Genomic DNA, 25,522 nt, shown 5'->3' with positions numbered 1-25,522 from the left:
GTTCTTATTTTTAAAACCCTAGAAAGTGTTAAAGAAAAAAAAAGTACTCTGAAAATGTAAAAGCTATTTTTATTGAGCTGTAACCAAAATGAAAAATTATACTTTCTCCATGGAAAGGGAAGGTAATTTTACTCAGAATGACATACTAAATTTACATAAATACCTTTTCCCCTTACCTTGCTGTGCCGCCTCATGCTCTGCTGTTCTCTTCCTGATATAACTCTGAACTTCTTCCCACCTTCTCTCAGCTTCTTGCAGTTGAACCTGGAGAACGGATAAATTAGCACAAACACAGGATTGCAATTTAAAAAATAAAGTATCCTCTACCTTTACTGTTGTATCATAGAACTGCTTATTCTAATAACTAGTCTCCTACATTTTAATGAGATAGGCAGATATGCCTAACCTAATGAATATGCTCAGCTACAACCAGCCACAGCCATTCTTCCCCCCAATCTTCAGGATCTACAGATTGAAAATTATTTCAGAAATAATTTCTGTGCTGGTGGATCAATACTCCTACTACTATGTATATATCTGATCCACTTAGCTATAATCTGTTTTCCATTAATCTTCCTTCAACTGACAGGTTTTCAAAGGCAGGATGGTATCTTTATTGCTAAACTTTAGTAGGTACTTATAATTTGTAATTTGAGGTATAGCACAACACTTTAATCTTCAGTGTCATTATCTGCTTATCCGTATCCAAAAAACTTTCATATTTATGAATGCCAGTGGTAAACACATCAGCAAGACAAACATTAAATAAAAGAAAGGACAAGTATATCAATCTTCCACAGTGATCCATGAAACGTCAAGAAAACAAAAATTACTCTATTTTCTACATTTCATTTATTCCCAAAACCCTTTTAATCCCTACTCCTCTGGAACTAGTATCAAGGTATGTTTGCATGAGATACCTAGGTAGGAAACTAATACATTTAATTTATACAAATTAAAGTATACAGTGAACAAAACCTGTCCCCACCAAAAGGAGGAAAAGACCATTTTACCCATCGTTCTACTCAATGTGCATATTCTATGAAGTTTTTGTTTGTTTCTTTGTTTTTAATTTTACAGAGAGGAATGGCGAGAGAGGAAAGGCAGAGGGTAGACATCGATCAGTTGTCTCTCATACGCACCCTGACCAGGGAGTCAACCCACAACCTAGGTATGCAGGACAATGCTCCAACTGAGTCACCCAGCTATACAGTGCATATGCTATACAGTTTATGAGAAACAAATCTATTCCTCTCTCAGTCAGCCACAGCAAATGCATGCATTTTTTCCCAGTATGAACATATCACTTTACCAAGTGTCTAAAGAGAAATGCTAGTGTCTAATGAAACAGTGTGTGATTTTTGTATACTATGGTTCAGATAAAAGCTACTGGAGCATTCCTACGTCTTGTGCTCAAGCAAGAAAAAAAATATGCTAATACTGGAAGAAAAATGGGCTTCCTGAGCTTACTACGAAATCCATCTTATAGATAAGTGATGCTTAAGATCATTTTAATCACATGTTCTTTGCCTTACACAGGTAGACCCTAACCTCTACATATAAGATAAAATTCTACCGTTTATACCTGTCAATCAGCTAATTTTTCTTATCTTCAGTCTTTAACTTCAAACTTAAGCCTATATTCAATTCTTATATTAGTGCACATGCTTCTATATAGGCAGAGCACAAGTCCCTTTAAGCTTCAAACTACATTTTCTAAAACCTATCTATCTTAGGACATTGAATTGAGTATCTATGTTATTTATGAAATGATAAATAAAGGCAGAGATATATCACCTTCAGCTGAGTCACTGCTTGCTCCGCATTCTTCTTTTGGACTTCCTCCTGCTGCAGCTTTCCTGTCTTCTCAGTCAGGTCATTCACCAATCTAGCATAATCCTGGCGCAGTTTATTCAGCTCAGCAGACTGCCTGAAAACAGTATCTGGATTAGAAACCTTCCATCATTACAAACACATATAAAGAATAAACAAAACATATTTTATATTAGTGTTGCTGAGACAGTAATTCCACTTATAGCCAACTGAAAAGGAAGGCTGTACGTGACTACTAATAAAAGTTTGGTTGGGTGTAACCCCTGAATAATTTTGAAAACAATGACAGAAATTCTAAAATCACTATAATATAATTAAGAAAATGAATGACCACACACTCATAAACAGAATCAGCAGTGTCACCCTCAAACTGATGTTCTGAATATCTACTAAAATCAACCAGTTAAGTGTTTAGTCCGTGCAAGTCTTCTCTAGTGCACTGCTTCTCAAAGTATAACCCAGAGCCAATCACATAACTATCAAAGGAATGTCTTTTCTTTCCTCTTTTATTCTATTTGTCAGGGTGTCACTGGTTAACAAAATTATACAAAGTTCAGGTATACCATTCCATAACACATGATCTGTACACTGCACTGTGTGTTCACCACTACAGGTCAGGTCTTCTTCCCATGACCATTTATCCCCCCTATACCCTCTTCAACCTCCCCCACAGCCCCCTTGCCCCAGCAATCAGCACACTATTGTCCTCGTCCATGAGTTCCTTCTTTTTGCTCAATCCTACAACCCTACAACCCTACAACCCAGCCCTGCAACCACAACCCACTCCACAACCCCAACAACTGTCAGCCTGCTCTCTGTCTATGGAGTCTGTCTTTTTGATTGTTAGCTCATTTTGTTCATTAGAGTCCACATATGAGTGAAATCATATGGTATTTGTCTTTCTCTGACTGGCTTACTTCACTTAGCAAAATGCTCTCTAGGTCTATTCATGCTGTTCCAAAGGGTAAGATTTCCTTCCTTTTTACTGCTGAGTAGTATTCCATTGTGTAAATGTACCACACTTACACAATGGACACCTCATCTACTCACCTACTGATGGACACTTGGGCAATAATGTTGCAATGAACACAGGGATGTATATATTCTTTCAAATAAGTGTTTTGGGTTTTTTCGGATAAAATCCCATAGTGGAATCATTGGTCATAAGACAGTTCCACTTCTAATTTTTTGAGGTATCTCCATACTGCTTTCCACAGGGACTGCACCAGTCGACATTTCCACCAACAATGCACAAGGGTTCCCCTTTCTCCACACCCTCACCAGCACTTGCTGTTTGTTGATTTATTGATAAAAGCCTTCAGATAGGCCTGAACTGACATCTCACTGTAGTTTTAATTTGCATTTCTGATGACTGATGCCATTGAGCATCTTTTCATATGTCTATGGGCCATCTGTATGTCCTCTTTGGAGAAGTGTCTATTCCAATCCTTTGCCCATTTTTTAATTAATTTTCTTTTTGGTGTTTAGTTTTATAAATTCTTCATACATTTTGGATATTAACCCCTTATCAGATGTATTGGCAAATATATTTATGTTCCCCCATTCAATGGGTTGTCTTTTCATTTTGTTGATGGTTTCCTTTGCTCTACAAAAACATTTTAGTTTGATGTAGTCCCATTTGTTCATTTTTTTCTTTTGTTTGCCTTGCCCAAGGTGATATATGAGAAAAAATATCGCTACGAGAAATGGCCAAGATTTTACTGCCTATGATTCTTTGATGGCTTTTATGGTTTCCAGTCTAACATTTAAGCCTTTAATCTATTATGAGTTTATTCTTGTGTATGGTGTAAGACAATGGTCTAGTTTCACTTTTTCACATGTACCTATCCAATTTTTCCAAAACCATTTATTGAATAGACTATCTTTACCCCACTGTACGTTTCTGCCTCCCTTGTCAAATATTAATTGACTATAAAGGTGTGGGTTTATTTTTGGGCTCTCTAGTCTGTTCAACTGATCTATATATGTCTGTTTTTATGCCAGTGCCATGCTGTTTTGATTACTATGGCCTTGTAATATAGTTTGGTATCAGGTAGCATGATTCCTCCACTTCTGTTCTTCTTTCTCAAGAATGCTGTGAATATTTGGGGTTTCTTGTGTTTCCATATTAATTTTTGGAATATATGTTCTAGTTCTGGGAAATACACCATTGTTATCTTGATATTCATTGTGTTGGATCCATTGATTGCTTTGGGTAGTATGGATATTTTAGTGACGTTAATTCTTCCTATCCATGAACATAGTATATACTTCCAATTATTTGCCTCTTCTTTAATCTCTTTCTTCAGTGTCTTATAATTTTCTGAGTATAGGTCTTGTTTTCTTAAGTTTCCCCTTCTGATAGTTTGTTACTGGTATACAAAAATGCAACTGATTTCTGGGTATTTACTTTGTATCCTGCTACTTTATTTAATTCATTTATCAGTAATTATTCCAGTTGGGTTCAAGAAAGAGGTGAGTGTGTAGCTTCCACCTAATCTGCCACCATCTTGGATCTCTCCAAGAATGTGTCTTAATATGTACATTCCTGTGCTCCACCTCAGAGCCACTGAATCATAATCTTTTAGGAATAGGACTCAAGAATATGCTTTTTAAACTAACATGCCAGATTCTCTTCAGAATAATCGAATTTGAGAATTACTGTTAAATGGGATATATGGTTTTAAACTTATATATTCAGTCTCATAAACTTGTAGACTATTGACTGCTGGCACAGTATTTATCATATAGTCTAGCTGAAGAGGTTCCTCACATAGCTAGAGAATTGTTTTTAAAAATTAACTCATTCTAAAAACAAATGTGAAAAACAAAAGCCTAACCACTAATCACTATCAAACATCATTTTGAAGGTTCAAGAAAATACTATGCCATGCAATTAAGACTAAAGCATTTAGAAACATACTTGCTTTCTAGTTGGTTTGTAGTGTTGCTGACAGCATCTCTCAGTATGCCATTTTCCTGCTTCAAGTGCGCTATCTCTGCTTCCATCTGCTCACGAACTTGCTGGAACTAAAATTATTTTACAAACATAAGATTTAGAAAACAATGACTACCAAAGCTAACTTTTAAAAGACACTTTATTATGATAAGAATGTAAAAAGCATCAAAGGAATGAAGTCTGCACCATCTTTAAATATAAACAAGTTTAAAGGATGAATTACATTTTGATAGTGATGGATGCAAAGCAAATACCAGCTATCATATTTAAAATGCAAAATAAATACAGAGAAACTATTTCAGAATGAATGATTTAGAACTTGTTTCCTACCCAATATACTCATATACAATTAAGCCTGTCTTGATCCTATGTCATATTTATGTAAGCAGTATTTTTAAAATATTTGACTAATCAAGTTTTTAAGTTTAAGTTATGTTCAATACACTTATATTAAATTACAAATTGAGCTATAACCAAATAGATGGTAAATTCATTACACAAAAATCTGTTTGCTAAAATATTCTGGCCTCTAATATTTTTATTTCAGAATTATAGAATCAAAAGATAAAGAACTCTGAATCTCATACCTCCATAAGGATATGTCTTACTTTAATATGTGAAGTAATCTTAATAATTTTTTATTTTTTTAATCTTAATAATTTTTAATAAACCTACTCAATTAAAAGAAATTAAGATATATGTTTCTATTTTTCAGAGAACTGGTCATACGGAATTTATATATCACGGCCTCTATAAGCAAATAAATAAAAAATATAAATGATCAATCACTTCAATACCTATCACTCTCAATTAAAGATGTTACAACTACCTGGATAATTTTCAAGTGAATAAGTAAGTAGAAATTAAGAAGAAAATATCACTGAGCTGGAAAAATCATTCTTCAATAACCTGATTTATGGGGAAAAAAATATTTCAGATTCCTAAGGGTTGGGAAGATGGAGGACTGGGCCAAATGAAAGCATGAAAGCAGCAGTGGATGGGGTAAAAACCGGACAACAGTCATTCACTTCTTTTTTACTATTAGTGTAATTCCATGGAAAACATTTGGACCTTGATAGCAGTGAAGAATAATTTAAAATTTTTCAGCAGACTAGCAATATGACCAAAATAGTATTTTACAAACATAAATCTGATACCAATCACGTTATAATGAAAATGAGAGACCTATTAAGAAGGAGCTATAACTCTGTTAGTATGAAATAATAAACTAAAATAATATCTAAAAGTTAAATGCAAGAGTAGCTAGAAATAAAATATGTTTAAGATTTCAGAATAAATTAAAGACTGGGTAAGGGAGAGAAAGGTCATAGGATTAAAATACAATAATAATAATAATGCCTCAAAATATTAGAAAATAAAAACAACCTGATCAAAAGCAAGAGCTTGATTTTAGACAAATGTTAAATCTGAGGTGATGACAAGAGCTTCCAAAGTGAAGCATCCACTAGCAAAGAAAGTAATTTCAAAAATTTCCTGGTCCAGAAATTTCAATTAAGGGTAGTATTATAAGCCCACTTGACAAGCAGACCCAAACCATATTATCTAAAGACCTATCTATCAGTAATAAAGAGAACATTTAACCTCAAAAAAAAAAAAAAAAAAAAAAAAAAAATCACTGGGCTAGACCTTACCGGAATTATGACAATAGATAATACAGAGAAAAGACAGACAGTAAGAACTGAACCTTCTGAAATGCTAGCAAAGAGGTGAAAGTAAGAACAAAAGACATAGCCAAAACCTTAGGAGTTATCCTTCATTATCCTTTTTCCTCTATCACCAAGCCCTATCTACTAACTCTTTTTGAATCACTCAAAATCATCTTCTCATTGTCAACATCTGATTTCAGGCCTTCATTGTCTTGAATTCCTGCAAAAGCCTTCCAAAAGATCTATTCTTTGTTCCACTCTCCACAAGCTGCCAGAGTAATAATTTAAAATAATAATTTAATCACACTGCTGAGTCACTTAAATTTCACTGGCTCTCCAGTCTTCAGTTATACAAGGCCCTTTAAGACAGGACCTCTATTTACTTCTCTAGATCTTCTCTTCTACATTCCAGCCCTGATTCCCAAATACCACAAGTTTTACTGTATTTCTTACAAATTGTTATCTCTAGACAACCTGTATTGGAAACACTTGGGATGCACTCATTAAAAAGCTCAACCCTGGGCCCCAAAATAAACCCAATGAAACATCATCTCTAGGGATGGGACAGGGGAATCACGCCAAGTAAAAACCTCTTATACGCAGTGCCTCTTTCATTCTCTTATCTGGCAATATCTAATTATTTCAAAAGATTCAACATAGTCCGCATATCATTTCTCATAAGTCTTCCCGATCAACCCTGCTCTTCCCAACTGCACTGTTCCAAAGCACCCAATGCTTACATCATTATTGTAATGATTTACTTGTCAGCTCTCAGCCTCCCCACCTGATCCCCACCTAGAAAAGTTACATACTTAAGAAGGCAACCAGTTTAGTCATCATGCCATGGCCCAGCACAGGGCCTTGAACATATCAGGCATTTAAAAGTTTCCTAATTATCCCTGGATGGTGTGGCTAAGCGAATTAAGCACCAGCCTGCGAACCAAAACATCACCAGTTTAATTCCTAGTCAGGGCACATGCTCGAGTTGCATGCAAGAGGTAACTGACAGTGGACTTCTGGCCAAGATGGAAGCCTAGACAGACACGCTGCATCTCCCTCCACAACTAAGAAGGAACACAACTACCTCAAAGCTAGAGACAACCAGAGGTTCTAGAAAATCGAGTTGTATGGAAGTCCAACAAAGATATAAGAAGAAATACTCATCCAGACAGGTAGGAGGGGCAGAGCTGGGGTGGAGACGACACAGTGTGGTAGTGGCAGCAATGGTGGCAGCAGCAGGCCAGAGAAAAGCGCCGGCACATGTTTAAAAATGTTGGGAGGGACATCTGGGGAGCACTCCCAGCACCAGAACAAGCTGCACAGCTCACTGTCCTAGCACCAGGGAAAATGAAGCCTCATTACTTCTGACTGCGCAAACCAGTGGGAGTTGGGGTGGAGGAAGAAAGTGCCAGTCTCTTGGCAGACTCCGCTTGTTTAAAGGGCCCCCACGGTCCTAGAACATCCACAGACCCATCTACTCTGGGAATGACAGCCAGGGCAACAACCAGAGGCGCCAGTCCCATACAAAAGTGGGAGACGTGGGAGAAGTGCCTGGGAAAGGGGCAAGTCCTGAGCAAGTAGCATTGGTCCCTCTCAGACCCCTCCCCCACATACAGCGCCACAACGTGGTGAAACAGGTCGCCCTCTACTGACAAATACCTAAGGCTCTGCCCCTTACAACGTAACAGAAGCGACAGCTCTACCTAACACAGAGGCAAACAAATACAGGAACCTGTCAAGAAGAGGAGACAGAAAAGTATGGCCCAAAAGGGGGACTGGATCAAGGTTCCAGTGGGAGAACTAAGTGACAAGGAGAAAGCCAACCTAACAAACAAGGAGACAGCCAACCTAACAGATGTAGAGTTCAAAACACTGGTGATAAAGATGCTCACAGGCTGGACAGAAATGCTTAAGTACAGCAAACACATAAGGGAAGAAGTGAAGGCTATGCTAAATGAAACAAAGGAAACTCCACACAAAACCAATGGTGAAGGGAAAGACATCAAGGTTCAAATCAATGATTTGGAACATAAGGAAGAAAAAAACAGTCGACCAGTACAGAATGAGGAAACAAGAATTGAAAAAATGAGGAGAGGCTTGGGAACCTCTGGGACAACTGTAAAGGTGACAACATCCAAACCATAGCACTGCCAGAAGTAGAAGAGCAAGAAATTGAAAACTTATGTGAGAAAATAATGAAGGAAAACTCCCCATGTTTGGCAAAGGAAATGGACGTACAAGTCCAGGAAGCACAGAGAGTCCCAAACAAGCTAGACTCAAAAAGGACCACACCAAGACACATCATAATTAAAATGCCAAAGATGAAAGATAAAGAGAGAATCTTAAAAGCAGCAAGAGAGAAACAGAGAGTTACCTACAAAGGGGTGTCTATAAGACTATCAGCTGATTTCTCAAAAGAAACTTTGCAGGCAAGAAGGGACCAGCAAGAAGTACTCAAGGTCATGAAAAGCAAGGACTTACAACCAAGATTACTCTTATCCAGCAAAGCTATCATTTGGAATGGAAGGGTAGACAAAGTGCTTCCCAGACAAGGTAAAGCTTAAGGAACTCATCATCACCAAGCCATTATTATATGAAATGTCAAAGGGACTTACTTAAGAAGATTAAAATTATGAACATTAAAATGACAACAAAGTCACAACTATCAACAACTGAACCTAAAAATAAAAACAAAATCCAACTAAGCAAACCAGAATAGGGACAGAATCATAGGTATGGGGATCATTTGGAGGGTTACCAGCTGGGAGGGTGAAGGGGGAGAAATGAGGAAATGGTGCAAGGATTAAGAAGCATAACTGGTCAGTACAAAATAGACAAGGGGAAGTTATGAATAATATAGGAAAGGGTGAAGCCAAAGAACTTATATGCACAACCCATGGACATGAACTAAGGGGGGTGGGATTGCTGGAAGAAAGAGGGGTACACCGTGCAGAGGAAAGCAAAGGGGGAAAAAAACTGCGATACTATAACAACATAATCAATAAAATATACTTTTAAAAAAAGGTAACTGATAGATGTTTCTCATAGGCATCAGTATTTCTCTCCCTCTCTCCCTCCCTCCCCTCTCTCTAAAAATAAATAAAATAAAAATCTTTAAAAACAAAGTTTGCTAATTAAATGAATGCAAACATTTCACTTTGTTTTAGAAGGCTGAAAACATACCTTCATCTGCATCTGTTGAGCCTCCTGATAACTGACATGCATTTTGTTCTGAAATACATTATGTTCCTTTTCTAATGTTCCAATCCGATCTTTCATCCTTGCTATAACCACATTGCTTCTTTCTTTCTCTGTCATCATTTCCTAGAAGAGTAAAACAGAAAAAAGATATGAAAAAGTTATTTTAAAAATGTACATAAGACTATAATAATAAGAAAACCTTTTAATGTCAGCAAAAATAATGTCAGTAAAATAATCATGAATTCTGAAATAAGTACTTACTTAAAAAGCAAGGTCAAATGTTAAAAATATACACTGTCTTCTGCATCTTACTGTCCCTTTATACCAATTCCCTTCATAAACACTGCTGTTTTGTTTACTTATTTCAAATGCACTTTCTGGTCCACGAGTTAGAGTTGAACCTGGAATAAGTCCTACCTTCTAACTTGGTAAGAAAGAACATTTTAAAAGCAAAACAGTTAATTCTCTATAATTTGTAGGTACTAGCTCTCTCTTAGGGTATAAAAAATAAGGCCTGGGAAAAACAGCATAACAGAGGAAAAAGAAGAAGTACCTTTTCTAGAGAAAGAGATTAAGGATAAGATATGTTTACAAAAGAATGGAAGTCTGGAATAAGGGAAAAGTAAAAATCAGAAAGTAAAGGTTTATTATCTTCCCAAGTTAAATCTTAAAAGGGTGATTTCATTTTGTGTGGCAAGTATCACAAACTTCTAGAACAATAATTATTAAAGTAAAAGAAAGCCAAGCAATTTTAAAATTATATGTAGGTAAAATCAGCCCATGCCCCTTGCTAAAGAAACTGACAAAATTTAAGATGTGTATGTGATTTATGGTTGCCCCTAAGAGTTCATTCATTTAGATTCACAAATTTTTATACTTATATATATAATGCAATTAGGAAAGAGTATACACACCTTAAGTGTACAGTTTAATGAATTACCACAAAGTATTCATAGTCACCTTTTAAAAATTTTAAAACATAGTCAGAAAACTGTCTTCCAGTCAAGATGGAGGCATATGTAGACACAATTCCCTCCTCACGTTACCATAGAAAGAATTACAACCAGACCTCAAAAACAAATAACAGAACCATCAGGAAATTGAGCTATATGAAAGTCCAACAACTAAGGATTTGAAGAAGCCACATTCATCCAGATGAGTAGAAGAGGCAGAGTCACAGAAACGGGGCAGAGAGGCCATGCGGCAACAGAACAGACTGTCCCACATTCACATGTGGTGAATAAAAATCAGGAGGGATACCCTGGGAGCCAGCAATCCCAGCCCCAGGCCAGACCACACAACCCACAGTTCCAGCACTGGAAAGATGGCGGCATATGCGGACATAACTAGCCACTTTGCACAATCACATCAAAATTACATCTAAAGTATAGAAACACCATCAACCAGCACTGTCAGAAATCAATTTGAATAGAAGTCTGACAACTACAAAATTAAAGAAACCACATCACATCCATCAATATGGGTAGGAGGGGTGCAGAGTCGAAATGGGCTGGTCTCTCATCCATGTGTGCTGGGCAAAAATGTGGAAGGGACATCTCAGGAGCACAGAGTTTAAGCCCCAAACCAGGCCCCCAAGACCAGGGTTCCAGTGCCAGGAGGGTAAGTCCCCATAGCTTCTGGCTGCAATAATCAGCAGGGATAGAGTCGGCAGAAGAAACTGCTAGAGCCCCAAGAAGTTCTACTTAAAGAACCCACACAGAGATTCACCTACTCAGACTCACTACCCCTGAGCTTCAGTGCCAGGATAGCAGCTTGAAAAGCAAGAGTGGTATACAGAGAGAAACTGAAGTGTCTGGCATCAAGGTGAGCAGAGGCCATTGTCTCTTTTCTAAACCCTCCCCCCAAGAGAGCAGGCAAGCTGGGGCTGTATCTGAAATTCCATCCACCTGGCTAAAACTGTTTGACCCACCTTGGAGATCCCCAGAGACTCTGTCCCAACCAACTTACAAGCACATCCAAGATGCCTTTCTGTATGAATGGCTGGTCTTGGCTCATGTTTCACAACTTCCTAAATCCTATCAAACAAACAACAGCTGGCCTCAGTGAGCTCCAGACCTGGCACTAGCAGCAGCCAGCTTAGATTCAGTTTGGCTTCACCTGAGGATCTCCAAGTCCAGCACAAGTAGCAGCCACCTCAGATTGCTTGATGGCTCAACGAGGGTGCCCCAGGCAAAACACAGATGGGGGCTGACCTTGGCCTGCACCACCTGAGAAACTACAGAGCCTCCGAACCCAGTACAGCTACAGACCACATTGAAGCACCACCACCCTGCTCCTGCACAGCTGATCCTGCACAGAAGGCATAGGCTGGTGGTCAGTGGTCACAGCCAGTCCTTGCAGCTGACCTGCTTGAGTAAAATCCTCCCATTGACCTGTCAATAGCAACCAACACTCAACGACAAGAGGAGGGTGTACTCAGCCCACATGAAGGGTACACCTTGAGTACCCAGCTTGGGTGATAGGGGAGACTGTGCCACTGGACTCTATAGGACACCTACTACATTAAGCCACACTACCAAGACAGAGTCAAAGCAGCTCTACCCAATACACACAAACATACACAGGGAGGCTGCCAAATTAAGGAGGCAAAGAAATATGACCCAAATGAAAGAAAAGAACAAAACCCCAGAAAAAGAACTAAACGAAATGGAGGAACTCTGCTACCTATCAGATGCAGAGTTCAAAACACTGGCGACCAGGATGGTAAGAGAAATGCTGGGAAAGGCACAGATAAAGGAAGAAGTGAAGGTTATACAAAGTGAAATAAAGAAAAATATACAGGGAACCAATAGTGATGGGAAGGAAGTTGAATTCAAATCAGTGATTTGGTACAAAAGGAAAAAGTAAACATTCACCCAGAATAGAAACATGAAACAAGAACTGAAGAAAAATAAAAAAGAGAGAGAGGATTAGGAACCTCTGGAATAACTTTAATTGTACCAACAGCCGAATCATAGGGGTGCCAGAAGAAGAAGAGATATAACAATAAATTGAAAACTTATTTGAAAACTAAAGAAAACTTCCCTAATGTGGTAAAGGAAATAAGACATACATGTTCAGGAAGCACAGAGTCCCAGACAAGTTGGACCCAAAGAGGACCACAGAAGACACATCATAATTAAAATGCCAAAGGTTAAAGATAAAGAGAGAATCTTAAAAGCTGCAAGAGAACAGAAGAGAGTTACCTACAAAGGAGATCCCATAAGACTATCAGCTGATTTCTCAAAAGAAACTTTCCAGGCTAGAAGGGGCTCGCAAGAAGTATTCAAAGGAATGAAAAGCAAGGACCTACAACCTAGATTACTCTATCCAGGAAAACTATCATTCAGAATGGAAGGGCAGATAAAGTGCTACCCAGACAAGGTAAAGCTAAAGGAGTTCATCATCACCAAGCCATTATTATATGAAATGTTAAAGGAACTTATTTAAGAATAAGGTCAAAACTATGAACATTAAAATAACAACAAACTCACAACTATCAACAACCGAATCTAAAAAACAAAAACAAACTAAGCAAACAACCAGAACAGGAACAAAACCATAGGTATGGGGATCGTTTGCAGGGTTATCTGCAGGAAGGGGGAAGGGGAAGAAATGGGGAAATGGTGCAGGGATTAAGAAGCATAATTGGTAGGTAAAAAATAGACAGGGGGATTTTAAGAATAGTATAGGAAAGGGAGAAGCCAAAGAACTTACATGCATGCCCCATGGACATGAACTAAGTGGAGGTATTGCTGGGGGAAAAATTGGAACAGCGGTAACAGCATAATCAATAAAATATATTTTAAAAAACAAAAATATAGAAATTTTATGGAAATATGCTTATTAGTAACAACTTTGATTTATCCTAATCTGACCAAATTTTTCCAATGACTTATATTTACTTCAAATTCACATAAAGGATTTTATACTCAAATGAGGTCAGTCTCATAACATCATGAAGTGCTTATGTAAATGATGCAAATACAAACTTCATTTATTTTATTTAATTCCTAAAACAGAGAAACAAGTACTTCAGGAGGAATGAGACATTTTCTATAGAATATCAATCATGTTCACAGTCTTCATGATTTTTTTTGAGATTTAACTGACAGAGAACATTATATTACTGTACAACATAATGATTATTTGTATAAAAAATTTTCCCACACAGTTGTAAATTTTTTTCTTTTGATGAGAACTTTTAAGATCTATTCTCCTAGCAACTTTCAAACACACAATAGAGTATTATTAACTATAGTCACTATGCTGTACCTTAGATCCTAGGACTTAATTAATTTTATAACTGAGAGTTCACATTTGATATGATTTCTACATTGTTTTTTTTAAGTTTTTATCTCTCATAGTAAAATTCCCAGGGCTTGAAGAACTCCAATGATTAAAAATTATTAATATTTACCACAAACACCTTCATTAATAACTTATGTAATACTTTTAATTTACCCTATAAATTGAATTTAAACAAGATCACACTGAGTTTTGTGCTTCTATAGAGAATTATTCTATGTCAGATCCAATTGAAAAATGCTCCAAATATCCAAATGCTTCTATTATTGTGAAATTAGGATATCTATAAGTACTGTTATTTTAAGTTCATAATTCAACTGTAGCCTATAAATAACACAAAAGGGTAAGATCCCACCATTACCACCAAAACTCTAAAAAGAAAATGACTTTTACTGGGTATTGCTTTTTTACACAAATAATTTACTCAAATTATGAACAATTTATAAAATCCTTCACTGCTTCTGATTCAGAAAGTATATCTTTTAAAAATAAGAATGTCTTCTTCACCTGGGTTAAATGTTTACACCGATCCTTCATAGCAGCAGCATCTTCCTTCACAGCAGCAAGTACTTTGTCTTTTTCTTGAAGTTGACGTACAAGTGCAGTCAATTCTCCTTTACTTGACTACAATTGAGAAATCAATACAGTATTAGTAATTAACACAGGCTAATGAAACTTATGAAGTATGTAGTATCAAGTGTTCTTAAGCCAGTGCAGAGTTCACTATTACATATAAAGCAGAATGACTGTCAACTACCTATCAGTAAAAATCACTCAGGAAAGTTACTATGTCATTATATATTCTGGTGCATATAATAGGGTACATATTAATTAAAAAAGAAAAGATTTTTACAAAGAATTATAAGTCTTCCAGTTTAAATCCTGAGTCAAGATAGCAATCGCCCCCTTCTCTTCCTAAAGGATCAAAAGAACAATACGAAACCAAAATGCAAAATGAGCCAAAATGAAACAGTCGTCTGTAACATCAAAGCATATATCAGGAGAGACTGCCAAAAGCAGTGGAGATCAAACACAGGTGCTTGACAGCCCTATCAAAATATAACCAAAACTACAGAGGTGCCATGCGTGCATAGTTCTCTGAAGTTAACAGGCATATCCTGAGAAGTAAAACTAATATTCCCCCATTTGACGTCAGGAACAAGTGCAAAGATAGAAGGTAGAAGTTTTCTAAGATCTCAAGAAGCAAAGCAAATTAAAAAATGAAGGAACCATACAGACATACTTGACTCAGAAAGAGCAGCCTGTCAGTGAGGCACACTCAAGGGAGATTCTCTAGTGAAACTCTGTGTAGTGAAGCTTTTATCAGGGAAGAAGGAAAGGCTCAAGAACTCAATTACACACAGCCCTACAAGAACACCAGTTAGCCTTGTTTGCCACTGTGGTGGTCTAGTGATTAGGACTCAGAGTTCTCATCAGTTAGTCTTGGTCCTTCATTATCAATCTCCAGGCAGAGAGATGATCCAAGAGGAATACCCCTCAACAGAAGAGGGGTACTAATCAAAAAATAAATAAAACAGCGTCTATGCAAGACACAAGAAAAAGAAAGAAAGAAAATAATAAGAAAAAACAAATGGCAAGTAAAGAAAAATCACCAGAAAAAGACTGGCAAAGGACAGACAAAAATTGTAATTAAAAAATATGTCACCACGATTTTTAAAAATCTAACATAGTGGTTGTTTCTGGAAAAACAAGAGCAAAGAACAGAGCTCAGAGAAAGAGCTCAGAGAGAGGGTAAAACCACAGACTGCGATAAAATATGAGTTGGCAAAACACAAAGTAGACGTAAAAGTAACACCATCTCAGAAATACCCAAACAGAAGCAACAAACAGAAAAAGAGATTGCTAAGAGACAGAGAATACAGGGTGAAGTACATAAAAAGAATCAGAAATAAACCAAATGCTTTATTCTTAGGACTAAAATATGAAAGAAAAAGGCAACAGGCAAAGAAGATCCAACATATGCTTAACTGATACCCATTATTCCAATTATTTTAAGGAACACTGGATCTCATTATTGAAAAGACATGCTTTATCCCAAGTAATACTAATACAGAAGTCAATGTAAAGACATAGTATAGTAAAATTACTGCTCAACTTAAGAACCTGAATCCCTTGATGTCTGTACAGTAGGGTGGACAGTGGAAAGGTCCAATAAACAATAAACACTTGGTTAATTGCCCAAAGGATGTTTTTATTGAGTGTACTTGGACAAAAATACATGAAAAGAGTGCAGAAGTCAGGCTGGTCTCAGACATCTATCCAGCACTACGAATGTACAAGAATAGCAAAGCAAGTACGAAAATTTCTAAGAAAGTGACATCCAGAAACATTATCCCCCACCAAATTATCATTCAAGTATAAAGATGACAAGGAAGCATTTTAACTTGCCAGAATTTGGGAAATATAGTTTCCATGAGCCCTTCTTGAAGAAATTCCAGGAAAAACAACTTCAGCCAACCAAGAGATGAATATAGAAGGTTTGGTAAAAGAACTGGTATCAAGGTTTGAACCCAACTTAAACTGTAGAATCAAGACTAAAACAAACATGAAAATTATAGTCACAAAACAAACATTAAATATTAAAAGTATCTGATAAACAAATGCTATAACTAACAAAAGCTGAGAAGGAAGAGAGAAGATAGGAAAAATTTTTTAATAAGCATATTTCCTCCTATTATATAGCATGGGGCCAAAACAGTTAATAACTTAAAGCTGAAAAGTCACATAACTGGGGCAAGTATATTTAAAGTCCAACACTAAGAAATTAATAACCAACTAAAATAATCAAATAAATCTTAAAATTTTTCTTATAGTAATCACATTAACAGTTAACATTTCTGAGCAATTACTGTATGCTAGGAGCTCTAACCACCTACTATGTATTGTCTCATTTAATTCTCAAAACCTAATTATCATTCCAGAGATGGGAAAAAACTGAGGCACTTAGGTTAAGTAACCTATCAAAGGCACAAAGCTCAATGTGGCAGAGTCGAGATTCGAATGCAAGAAATGTAACTCCAGAGCCCAGGATCTTAACCTACAGTCTAAATATAAAGCACACATGTCTTACAGCTTAAATACAAGGCATGTGCACGCACACAGACAACATAACATTTCCTAACTATGCAAACCCTCTAGCTTTTACTCTCTACTTCCCCTTTCCAATCTAAGCTTATTACTGTCACCTTTCCTAATCATTTCTCACTATTTACAGTAGTACTCCAGTGAAAATTTTCAATATGAGTCTCAAATCTAGTTTTTCAATCTGTATTCTCCTTGATCTCTGTAAAGCATGTCACTGTTAACTTCCCCCGGAATCTTTGACCTCTCAACCCTCTCTAAACATCTGAGTCCACTGTCTCCTGGTATTTCTCCTCCGGCTGCTTTGTGGTGGCTTTTCCTGCCCTTTAAACGTTAATGTTCCTCAGGGTTCATTCCTTACCTTTCTTATCACTCTCTACATCCTCTTTGATCATATATATATCCACCATATGTATTGGTGATAGTAAGACTACTTGCCTAAATCACTCCCATTGCAATCCTTTTTCAACTCCAGAAAAACATACATATATTCAACTGTGAAATGATTATATGCACTTAAATGAATCAAAGGAACCTAAAACAACTTCCTAAAATTTTTCATAATCCTCTACTCTCTCTCCTCTGCAAAGTGTTCAAAAATACCACTCTCACCACAATCTATGCAGTTAGAAACAAGGATTCTTTCTAGACTCTTCTTTAGCTACCATATATAATTGGTTGGGAAGTCCTCTACTTGGTGCTCCTGCATTTATCTTCCCTCTTTCTTTCAAATGGTCTTTATTAGATTGGAGATTCATTTACAATTGGGACCTTAAAGTCTATTAAAAGTCTGACCAAGACTCAGTTTCTCTGACAAAAAAAGGGATAAATTAAACTTACGTAGTCTTTCCCAAACACAGGGGACCTAAAGGACACTGAGTCCCTTCTGATGAGAACAGAACCACTCCATGAGAAACCCAGAACAGGGAGATTTTAGTCTAAAGCTCAATCAATGTTCCAAGGAAAAAGAAAAAAAAGTAAATTTTAAAATACTCTTATTTCGAAATGCTATCTTTAGCAGTCCCCAGTTCCTCCTTGGCCTATCTGAAATATCTACCTTTTGAGGAAAGTCTGATATCCCACCCAGCCGTAAAAGTTCAAAGCTGTCTCAGACAATAAAATGACTACTATTTTTTTATATACTTACCCAATTAAAATGAAGTATAATAAAATGACAAATTCTTCAATTAAGAATTTCAAGAACATTCTTTGCAATAGAATAATCTGACTTTGTATCCAAAGTCACAGAGTTATCACACTTACTCTGATTACCCTAAAACACTTGTTTACTCTGGGCTATTGCTGGCACCACATGAACTGTCCAACAAGCCAAAGATTTATAAAACATGTTGTCAGTAGATACCTGAAAGTATGGACAGACTTAAAATGCTATGATAGTCCTGGCTGGTGAGGCTCTGTGGATTGAGCGCCAGCCTGTGAATCAAAGGGTTGCCAGTTCGAGTCCCAGTCAGGACACATGCCTGGGTTGCGGGCCAGGTCCCTAGTTGGGGGCGCATAAGAGGCAACCACACATTCATGTTTCTCTCCCTTCCCTGCTCTCTAAAAGTAAATAAATAAACTCTTTTTTAAAACATGCTATAAGTTATGACAAAATAGTCCAGATAATTATGAGAAACGAGAGCAGGGAGAACAATTTAGACTGCTAAGTCAAATTAGATTTATATGAGGAAAGAATTTTAAGTAGAGACTTAAGAGGAATTAGCCAAGAGAGGAAATTGAGGGGCTGGGGGCGTGGAAGGGGGAGTTGGGACAGTCCAAACAGAAGAGACTTGATATGCTCTAGAGGAACCAGAAAAGGCCTAGAATGAGTGAAATGTAGTGAGGGGATGAGGAGGGTTATATAGGGAGACAGGCAGAAACCTGCTAAGGAATTTGATTATATTCTAAGTGCAAGGAGAAAGGCACCAAAGGCTTTTTAAAGCAATAATTTAACCTGATTCACCTCTTAAAGGTCACCTTGCAGTTGTATGGAAAAAAATAAATTATAGGGTGAAGATGGAAGGCAGAAACATCACCTAGGAAACTACTGAAGGTAACCAGGTAAGAGGTGATGGCTCAAACTGGAGTGGGGGCGGGGGGCGGGGGCACGGGGGCAGTTCTTGAAGAAAACATGGAAACCATTCAATGTTTTAAAGCAGGTAACTTGTTAGGGTGGGTGGGTACGTGTGGGTGTGTGCATGTATGTGTTTAGAAGAAGCACTAAGGCCACTATCTAATAATGAATACCAGACACTGTGTAATCTTACGTTATACACAAGTAATACCTGAAAACTTGTCACCTTTTCCAGTATGACATAGTACACATAACACAGTGAGCATGACTCACGAGAAATTAAATATTAACTCCAAAAAAATTTTTTCTTTTACAAATTTTAGTCATAGCAACAATCTACTATCAAAATCATTTATTTTACAAGGGTAATATTTCACACACAAAAAAAAACAACAACAGATTCCCAGGTTCTTTGAATGGTACTGCCTTTAGTCACAAAACATTCCAAATATGCTATCCAAACATAACCTGACCTTTCTTTCAATACTTCCAATCAGAAGACAGCAAGGTATAACTTAGCTAAGAGCCAAAAACTTCAAAGTGAAATCAATCATCTTATTTATAAGCAATTTGCTTTTGTCAAAACATCAAATGACTCACACACCTAACTAAACTAAATAAGTGTAATGATTAGTATAAGAAATAACTTCTGAGGGCATTCTACAATTTTTAAATGTGACAATATGCTTTGGGGTATGAAGGACAGAAGTAAGTAATTTATTGCTCTAGCAGAAGTCTTGCTTGGGGAACTTCTAATCATTGCTCCTACATACACCCACAACCAAAACTATGCTCACCTTCTTTAAAGCCTCCTGTATCACACCTGACTTCTCCTTTAGCAGGTCTACAACACACAGGGCCTCATCTTCAGAAAATATCATCGTCTTCAAGGACAGGAGAAAATCTTTAAATTTCATTTCAGCATTTTCTTAAAAAAAAAGAACAGTTGGCATTTAAAAGACAAAAGTAAGCATCAAGAATTTGTAACCCAGAGAGAAGGGGGATAAGTAAGGGAAGGGTTTAATTAAAGAGCCTGTATAAAAGACTCATGGACATAGACAACGGGGAGGGATATGATTGCGGGAGAGGGGGTGGGCTGGGTGGGGGAGAGAAATTGGGGGAAAAGGGGACAACTGTAATTGAAAAACCAAAATAAAAAAAAAAAAAAAAAAGAATTTGTAACCCAGAAAATCAGTAACCAAGACAAAATAGACTCACATTGCAGGTCAACCAAAATAAATACTCTAGTCAAAAGAGAGGAAATTTGCTTCAACTGTAGAATACAAGTGCCAATATGCCATCACTTTAAAAATAAAAAATCATTCAAATGTCTAGTATGTGCTAGTATCTGTACTAGGTATGTCCACAAATACTCTCACTTAACCTTAATACTCATGACATATAATCCAAACTTTCACGGGAGGAGACAGATACCGTGTCACTCCCGAGTCAGACTGCACAGCCATTCTCGGCGGTGCAGATAGACTCTTAAGAAGCTACACCATCGTCTCTCGAGATGGACGGCTGCCGACGACGACGATAATCCAAACTTTACAGATGAGAAAATGATCTTGAAGGTAATTATTAAAAGGAAATCTGATTTTTTAAAAGATCATCAATTACATACAAGCAATCCTAACATTTAAAAATATCTTTGTATCAAACATCTGATTCACCCACCTCAATTACCCGAGTGCTCTCATACTAGGCATTAACTCGCTCTTCCTAAAAGCAATTGCCACTCATTAGACCCAAAAAAGCCCAGGGCTTTTAATGATTCAGCTACATTACAAGTTTAAGAAAACACTGTGTGTGTGCGTGGGGACAAGGGGTACGCGAGGACTCTGTACTTCCCATTCAACTTTGCTGTGAACGTAAAACTGCCATAAGAAATATTAGTCTATTAAAAAAGAATAATAAAAGGTGGTTGTGAGTGAGCACAGAAATCCTACAAAAGACAACTCTACAGAAGGGAAAAGATCATCAGACAGCAAAATACCTGTGAGCCCTTAAGCAAATCAAAACCAGTGTCCACCTCTACAAAACTGAAAAGGTTGGACTAGAAAAACTACTAAATCCTTTACTACTGGGGTCCCCAACCCCCAGGCCATGGACCTGGGTACCAGTCCACGGCCAGTCAGGAACCAGGCCACACAGAGGTGAGCAGCAGGCAAGCAAGCAAAGCTTCATCTGTACTTCCAGCAGCTCCCCATCGCTCACATTACCACCCGAGCTCCGCCTCCTAACAAATCAGCAGTGGCATTAGATTCTCATGGGAGCTCAAACCCTACTGTGAACTGTGCATGCGAGGGATCTAGGTTGCACACTCCTTATGAGAACCTAATGCCTGATGATCTGAGGTGGAGCTGAGGTCATAATGGCAGCGCTGGGGAGCAGCTGCAAATACAGATAGTCATTAGCAGAGAGGTTTGACTGCACAGAGATCACAATAAATTAATTGCTTGATGACTCATCTCAAAAGCCTATCAGTGAGTGGCAAGTGACAATTAAGCTGCATCTGGGGGCAGGCTTTATAATGACAAATGAGTTGATGTCTTGATACTTCAATTGTACAGCTGCATCTGGTGGCAAGCTTTAAGTCAGAATCCAACTCTTACTTTAGCCTGCATGTGACACCCCCGTTATTTTATTTACCACTTCTCTCTACACCTCTTTCCTGCACTGCGCACTTGTCTTAGTCAGTTTTGGTAAGCCCACAAGCCAACCCTAACCAAAATGAGTAAAAATCAAATGTCACTGGAGAGCTTCTTTGAAAAGGGGAAAAAACCCAATGATGAGACAGCAAAAGATTCTAGGACAGCCAACAAAAAGAAAGCTGCATTTAAAAGAAAATACCAAGAGTACTACTCAAATTAGGGGTTCATTGCAACAAGTGATTTACATTCTCCAAGCCCACTTTGTATAGTATGTGGCAAGGAGCCACATGGAGACCAAGCACTCTGCATTAAAAGACAAGCTTTTGGAGTTTTTCAAAAGAAAAAAATGTAAACACAAAGAACAGAAGCATTTATTGAAAGCCACCACTCCATCAAATGTGTTTGCACTGAGAGCATCATTCTTAGTGGCTAACCGCAGTGCTAAAGCTGAGAAGCCCTTTACTATTGATGAAGAATCACAGCACCTTCTCCATACACTGCACAAATTTTTTTCATTTGCGTTTTTACCTTTCTTGAAATCTTATTATTTATTACTTATTTATGCTTTAGTGCATAATGTGATGAGAATGTTGTATATTTTCTTCCATCTTCAATATTAAAATGGCTACACAAAAAGTCACCAGTTTTGATGGTTTTTTTTTAATGCACACTTACATAACAGCTGTCACAATACAACCTAACAAAACTGTTTTGACTGAAGTTAGAGAAAACTAAGCACTACTAGAACCATCTTACAGAAAAAAACAAATGAACTTTCTGGCCAACTCAATATATTAGTCTTTTGCAATTCATTGTTTCTATAAAAATGTACTCAACTCCATGAGAACTCAAAAATGTTTTTTCAATACAACAGATGACCACATTCTGTATGTTACCTTTGTCAGTTTCCATCTTCACTTTTTTAGTCCCCATTTTCTGGATTCCTTCTACTTGGTCAGATTTAGTCAGATCAATAACCTCTCTCTTATCTACTCCAGGACTTGAGTCTGCATTATCCATCAAAGGAATATAAGTAGTTGCATGAATAAGAGGTTCATCTACCAAGACTGCAATTTAAATTCAAAAAAATTATAATTACTCAGTGGTTTTATAACAGAGTAATTAAATAACATGCAAGCAAGTTTAAATTTAATGATAAATACAGTTATTTTCAAATCTCTAGTACTACCTAAATTTGCTTATAAAAAGCTGGTTTATCATTTAACAAATCATAACACAGTACTAGTTCAGTATTATTTCATAGTACAGTAAACATTTAAATCACCTAAAAATTTGCAGCCTACCTCCTTTCTAATGTATCTGAAAATTTCTTATACATCCATTACATTTCAGTTAGTTCTCATTTTTGTTTTAATTAAGAATCCAATCAAATTTAATTAGTGCTCAAGAAAAACTTAATTTTTCTTCATTTTGTTCCTTTACTAAATTCTTATTGCAATAGATAATTTTTAATTGAGTTCCTTTCACTTGCTATATCACTTGCAGATATCTTCTCACTTCTAATAGTTATGCCTATAATTTCTGTGGCACATCTTAATATACTGGTTAAAACTTCCAGAACATTAAAAGTGGAGGAAGGAAGGCTCCTTACTTTGTACCTAATTTTAATAGGAAGAACTCTATGAGTGTGAACAAAGTCTGATGTCTGTTGGTTAGAGATACAAACTTATACATCTATATGGAAATCTCTCTATATTCCTTCCTTTTTGAAAAAACTTCTGGGCATGTGAAATTCTTTTATTTAAAACAAAATATTTAATGTTACCAAATATTTTGAGGTAGTATTTTTCTATACCTGCTCGCTTGTTATGTTATACTTTTAATGCAAATGAAAGAATTTCATTTTTCTCTTTCCAATTTTACTATTTTCTAGCACTAGTTGATTTAGCCCCATATTATTTGAAAATCAATGTTTAAATTACATAAATTTCTTAACTAAGTTTTTCCTGTATAATTCTGAACATATAAAAATTGCACCATTACTTTTAATTGGATGCTTCTGCTATATACATGCAAATTATATTCAGGAAATAATTGGGAATGTAGAGTAACAATAGGTGAAGCTAATGTCATCAAGCATAATCCTTATGTGATATTAAAAAGTGTAAATGTTTCAGAAATATTTTCTTCTATAGTTTATATGCTATTTAAATTATTTTTAAAACAATTAAGAATGAGAATATGTATAAATGTTTTGTCTCACTTAACTTTCATATACTTCTTCATTACAAACTTATAAGCTGCCTACCTGTCAAAGCACTACAAAGCCATAAAGTTAAAGAGAACCCAGGACTTGCATTAGTAATAAAGCTACCACAGTACACATTAAGCTGGGAATTAAAGAGCATGTGAGGTCTCTATGGTCTTTATCAGAGTGTACTTCTCTAGAATTAGTATTAATAAAATACATATCTACACATTTCACCATTTTCTGTCTTCTGCTTTTTTGATGAAACTTTCTTCTTTCCTGATCCACTTTCTTGTTTAATTTCTTGGAGGAGGGGTAATGATTCTTGCTTTTTTGAAGGTACCATTACGGTTTCCACCTTTTTATCTTGATCATCTTTATTAAAAATAAATGAAAAATCATATTAAAACTGAAAACAATGCCACATCAAAAAAGACAATTGTTAATGAAAATTCCTAGAATGCTTTACCACTCAAATTTTAAACTCTGATATATAATTCTTTCACTAACTTGTCATTCTAGCCTTCTTCCTCTGCTACACCTGCTCTTTAACTTGTTCCTTTTCTTATATCCCATTTCTCAAACACTCCTAATCTATTTCTTCTGTGGCTACTATAGTTCAGTAATTCAATTTAACTTTGGAAAACATTAACCCCTTAACTAGCCGGTCTATGTCAAATACTGCCCCATGTAATTTGTGCTGCCAAAGGTGTCTTTCTAAAACATAAATCTAACCATGTAAACTAACCTGGTTGAAAATCTTCAACAATGGCTAAACTATAACATTCCAGCTCCTTAGCACTGTATACAAAAACCATCGTGATCTAACCATCACCTATTTTTTCAGCTTTGTTTCCTAACACTCCTTACCTCATATTTCATGGTTCAGCAATACACTGTACTCTTTTAACTTTGTGCCTTTACCCAGGATATTCTGCCAATGTGGAATTAGATTCCACTATTTGCTTGGTGAAGTGATTCACTTTGTAAGACTCAGCTTAGGCACTCTCCTCCATAAAGCTTTTTGCCCTAGTCCCCATAAGTAGCAGCTGTTTGGGCTTCTGTACTTTATACATCTCTTATATGTCACATCTTATTATTGGTTTACATGCTCTTCTCCCCTCTTCTTGGAATACCCTATTCCCACACCTGCCCCACCAACCAAATAAACTAGCTAGTATTTACTCATCTTTTAGACTAATTCCTGTTATTATATAATAAGTGGCCAATATAGAACTCTTACACTGGTTTAGATATACCTAGATCTTTATACAAAAGTTTTTATTTTGTAATATTTATGTTTGTGTTTACAGCCAGCATATGAATACCTTGAAAATACACTATTCATCTCTGTAGTCCTCGCACCTAGTATAATGTCTACCATAAAACAGATTAAGTGGCAGCCAATGAACCAAAGGGTCACGGGTTCAATTCCCAGTCAGGGCACATGCCTGGACTGTGGTCCAGGTTCCCAGTTGGGGGCATGTGATAGGGAGCCACACATTCATGTTT

At 36.7% G+C, this 25,522-nt stretch overlaps 1 protein-coding gene across 1 annotated transcript in view; it reads right to left on the bottom strand.

Annotated features, from left to right (window-relative positions):
• The window catches only part of KTN1 (kinectin 1), a 100,036-nt gene that overhangs the window by 51,742 nt on the left and 22,772 nt on the right, over positions 1–25,522 (bottom strand). Inside the window, exons 3-10 of the mRNA XM_090270915.1 lie at positions 24,248–24,385; positions 22,698–22,868; positions 19,942–20,072; positions 14,476–14,592; positions 9,643–9,783; positions 4,757–4,863; positions 1,798–1,930; positions 177–264 (exon numbers count right to left, since the gene is read on the bottom strand). Coding sequence (XP_090127041.1) covers positions 177–264; positions 1,798–1,930; positions 4,757–4,863; positions 9,643–9,783; positions 14,476–14,592; positions 19,942–20,072; positions 22,698–22,868; positions 24,248–24,385 — 1,026 coding nt within the window. The remainder of the gene's footprint in view (positions 1–176; positions 265–1,797; positions 1,931–4,756; positions 4,864–9,642; positions 9,784–14,475; positions 14,593–19,941; positions 20,073–22,697; positions 22,869–24,247; positions 24,386–25,522) is intronic.

This window comes from Furipterus horrens, unplaced genomic scaffold (assembly GCF_987537825.1).
Source record: "Furipterus horrens unplaced genomic scaffold, mFurHor1.1.pri manual_scaffold_3, whole genome shotgun sequence".
Taxonomy (NCBI): Eukaryota; Metazoa; Chordata; class Mammalia; order Chiroptera; family Furipteridae; genus Furipterus; species Furipterus horrens.
Note: the sequence above shows the minus strand (reverse complement) of the source record. Positions and strands in the feature narration are given on the sequence as shown.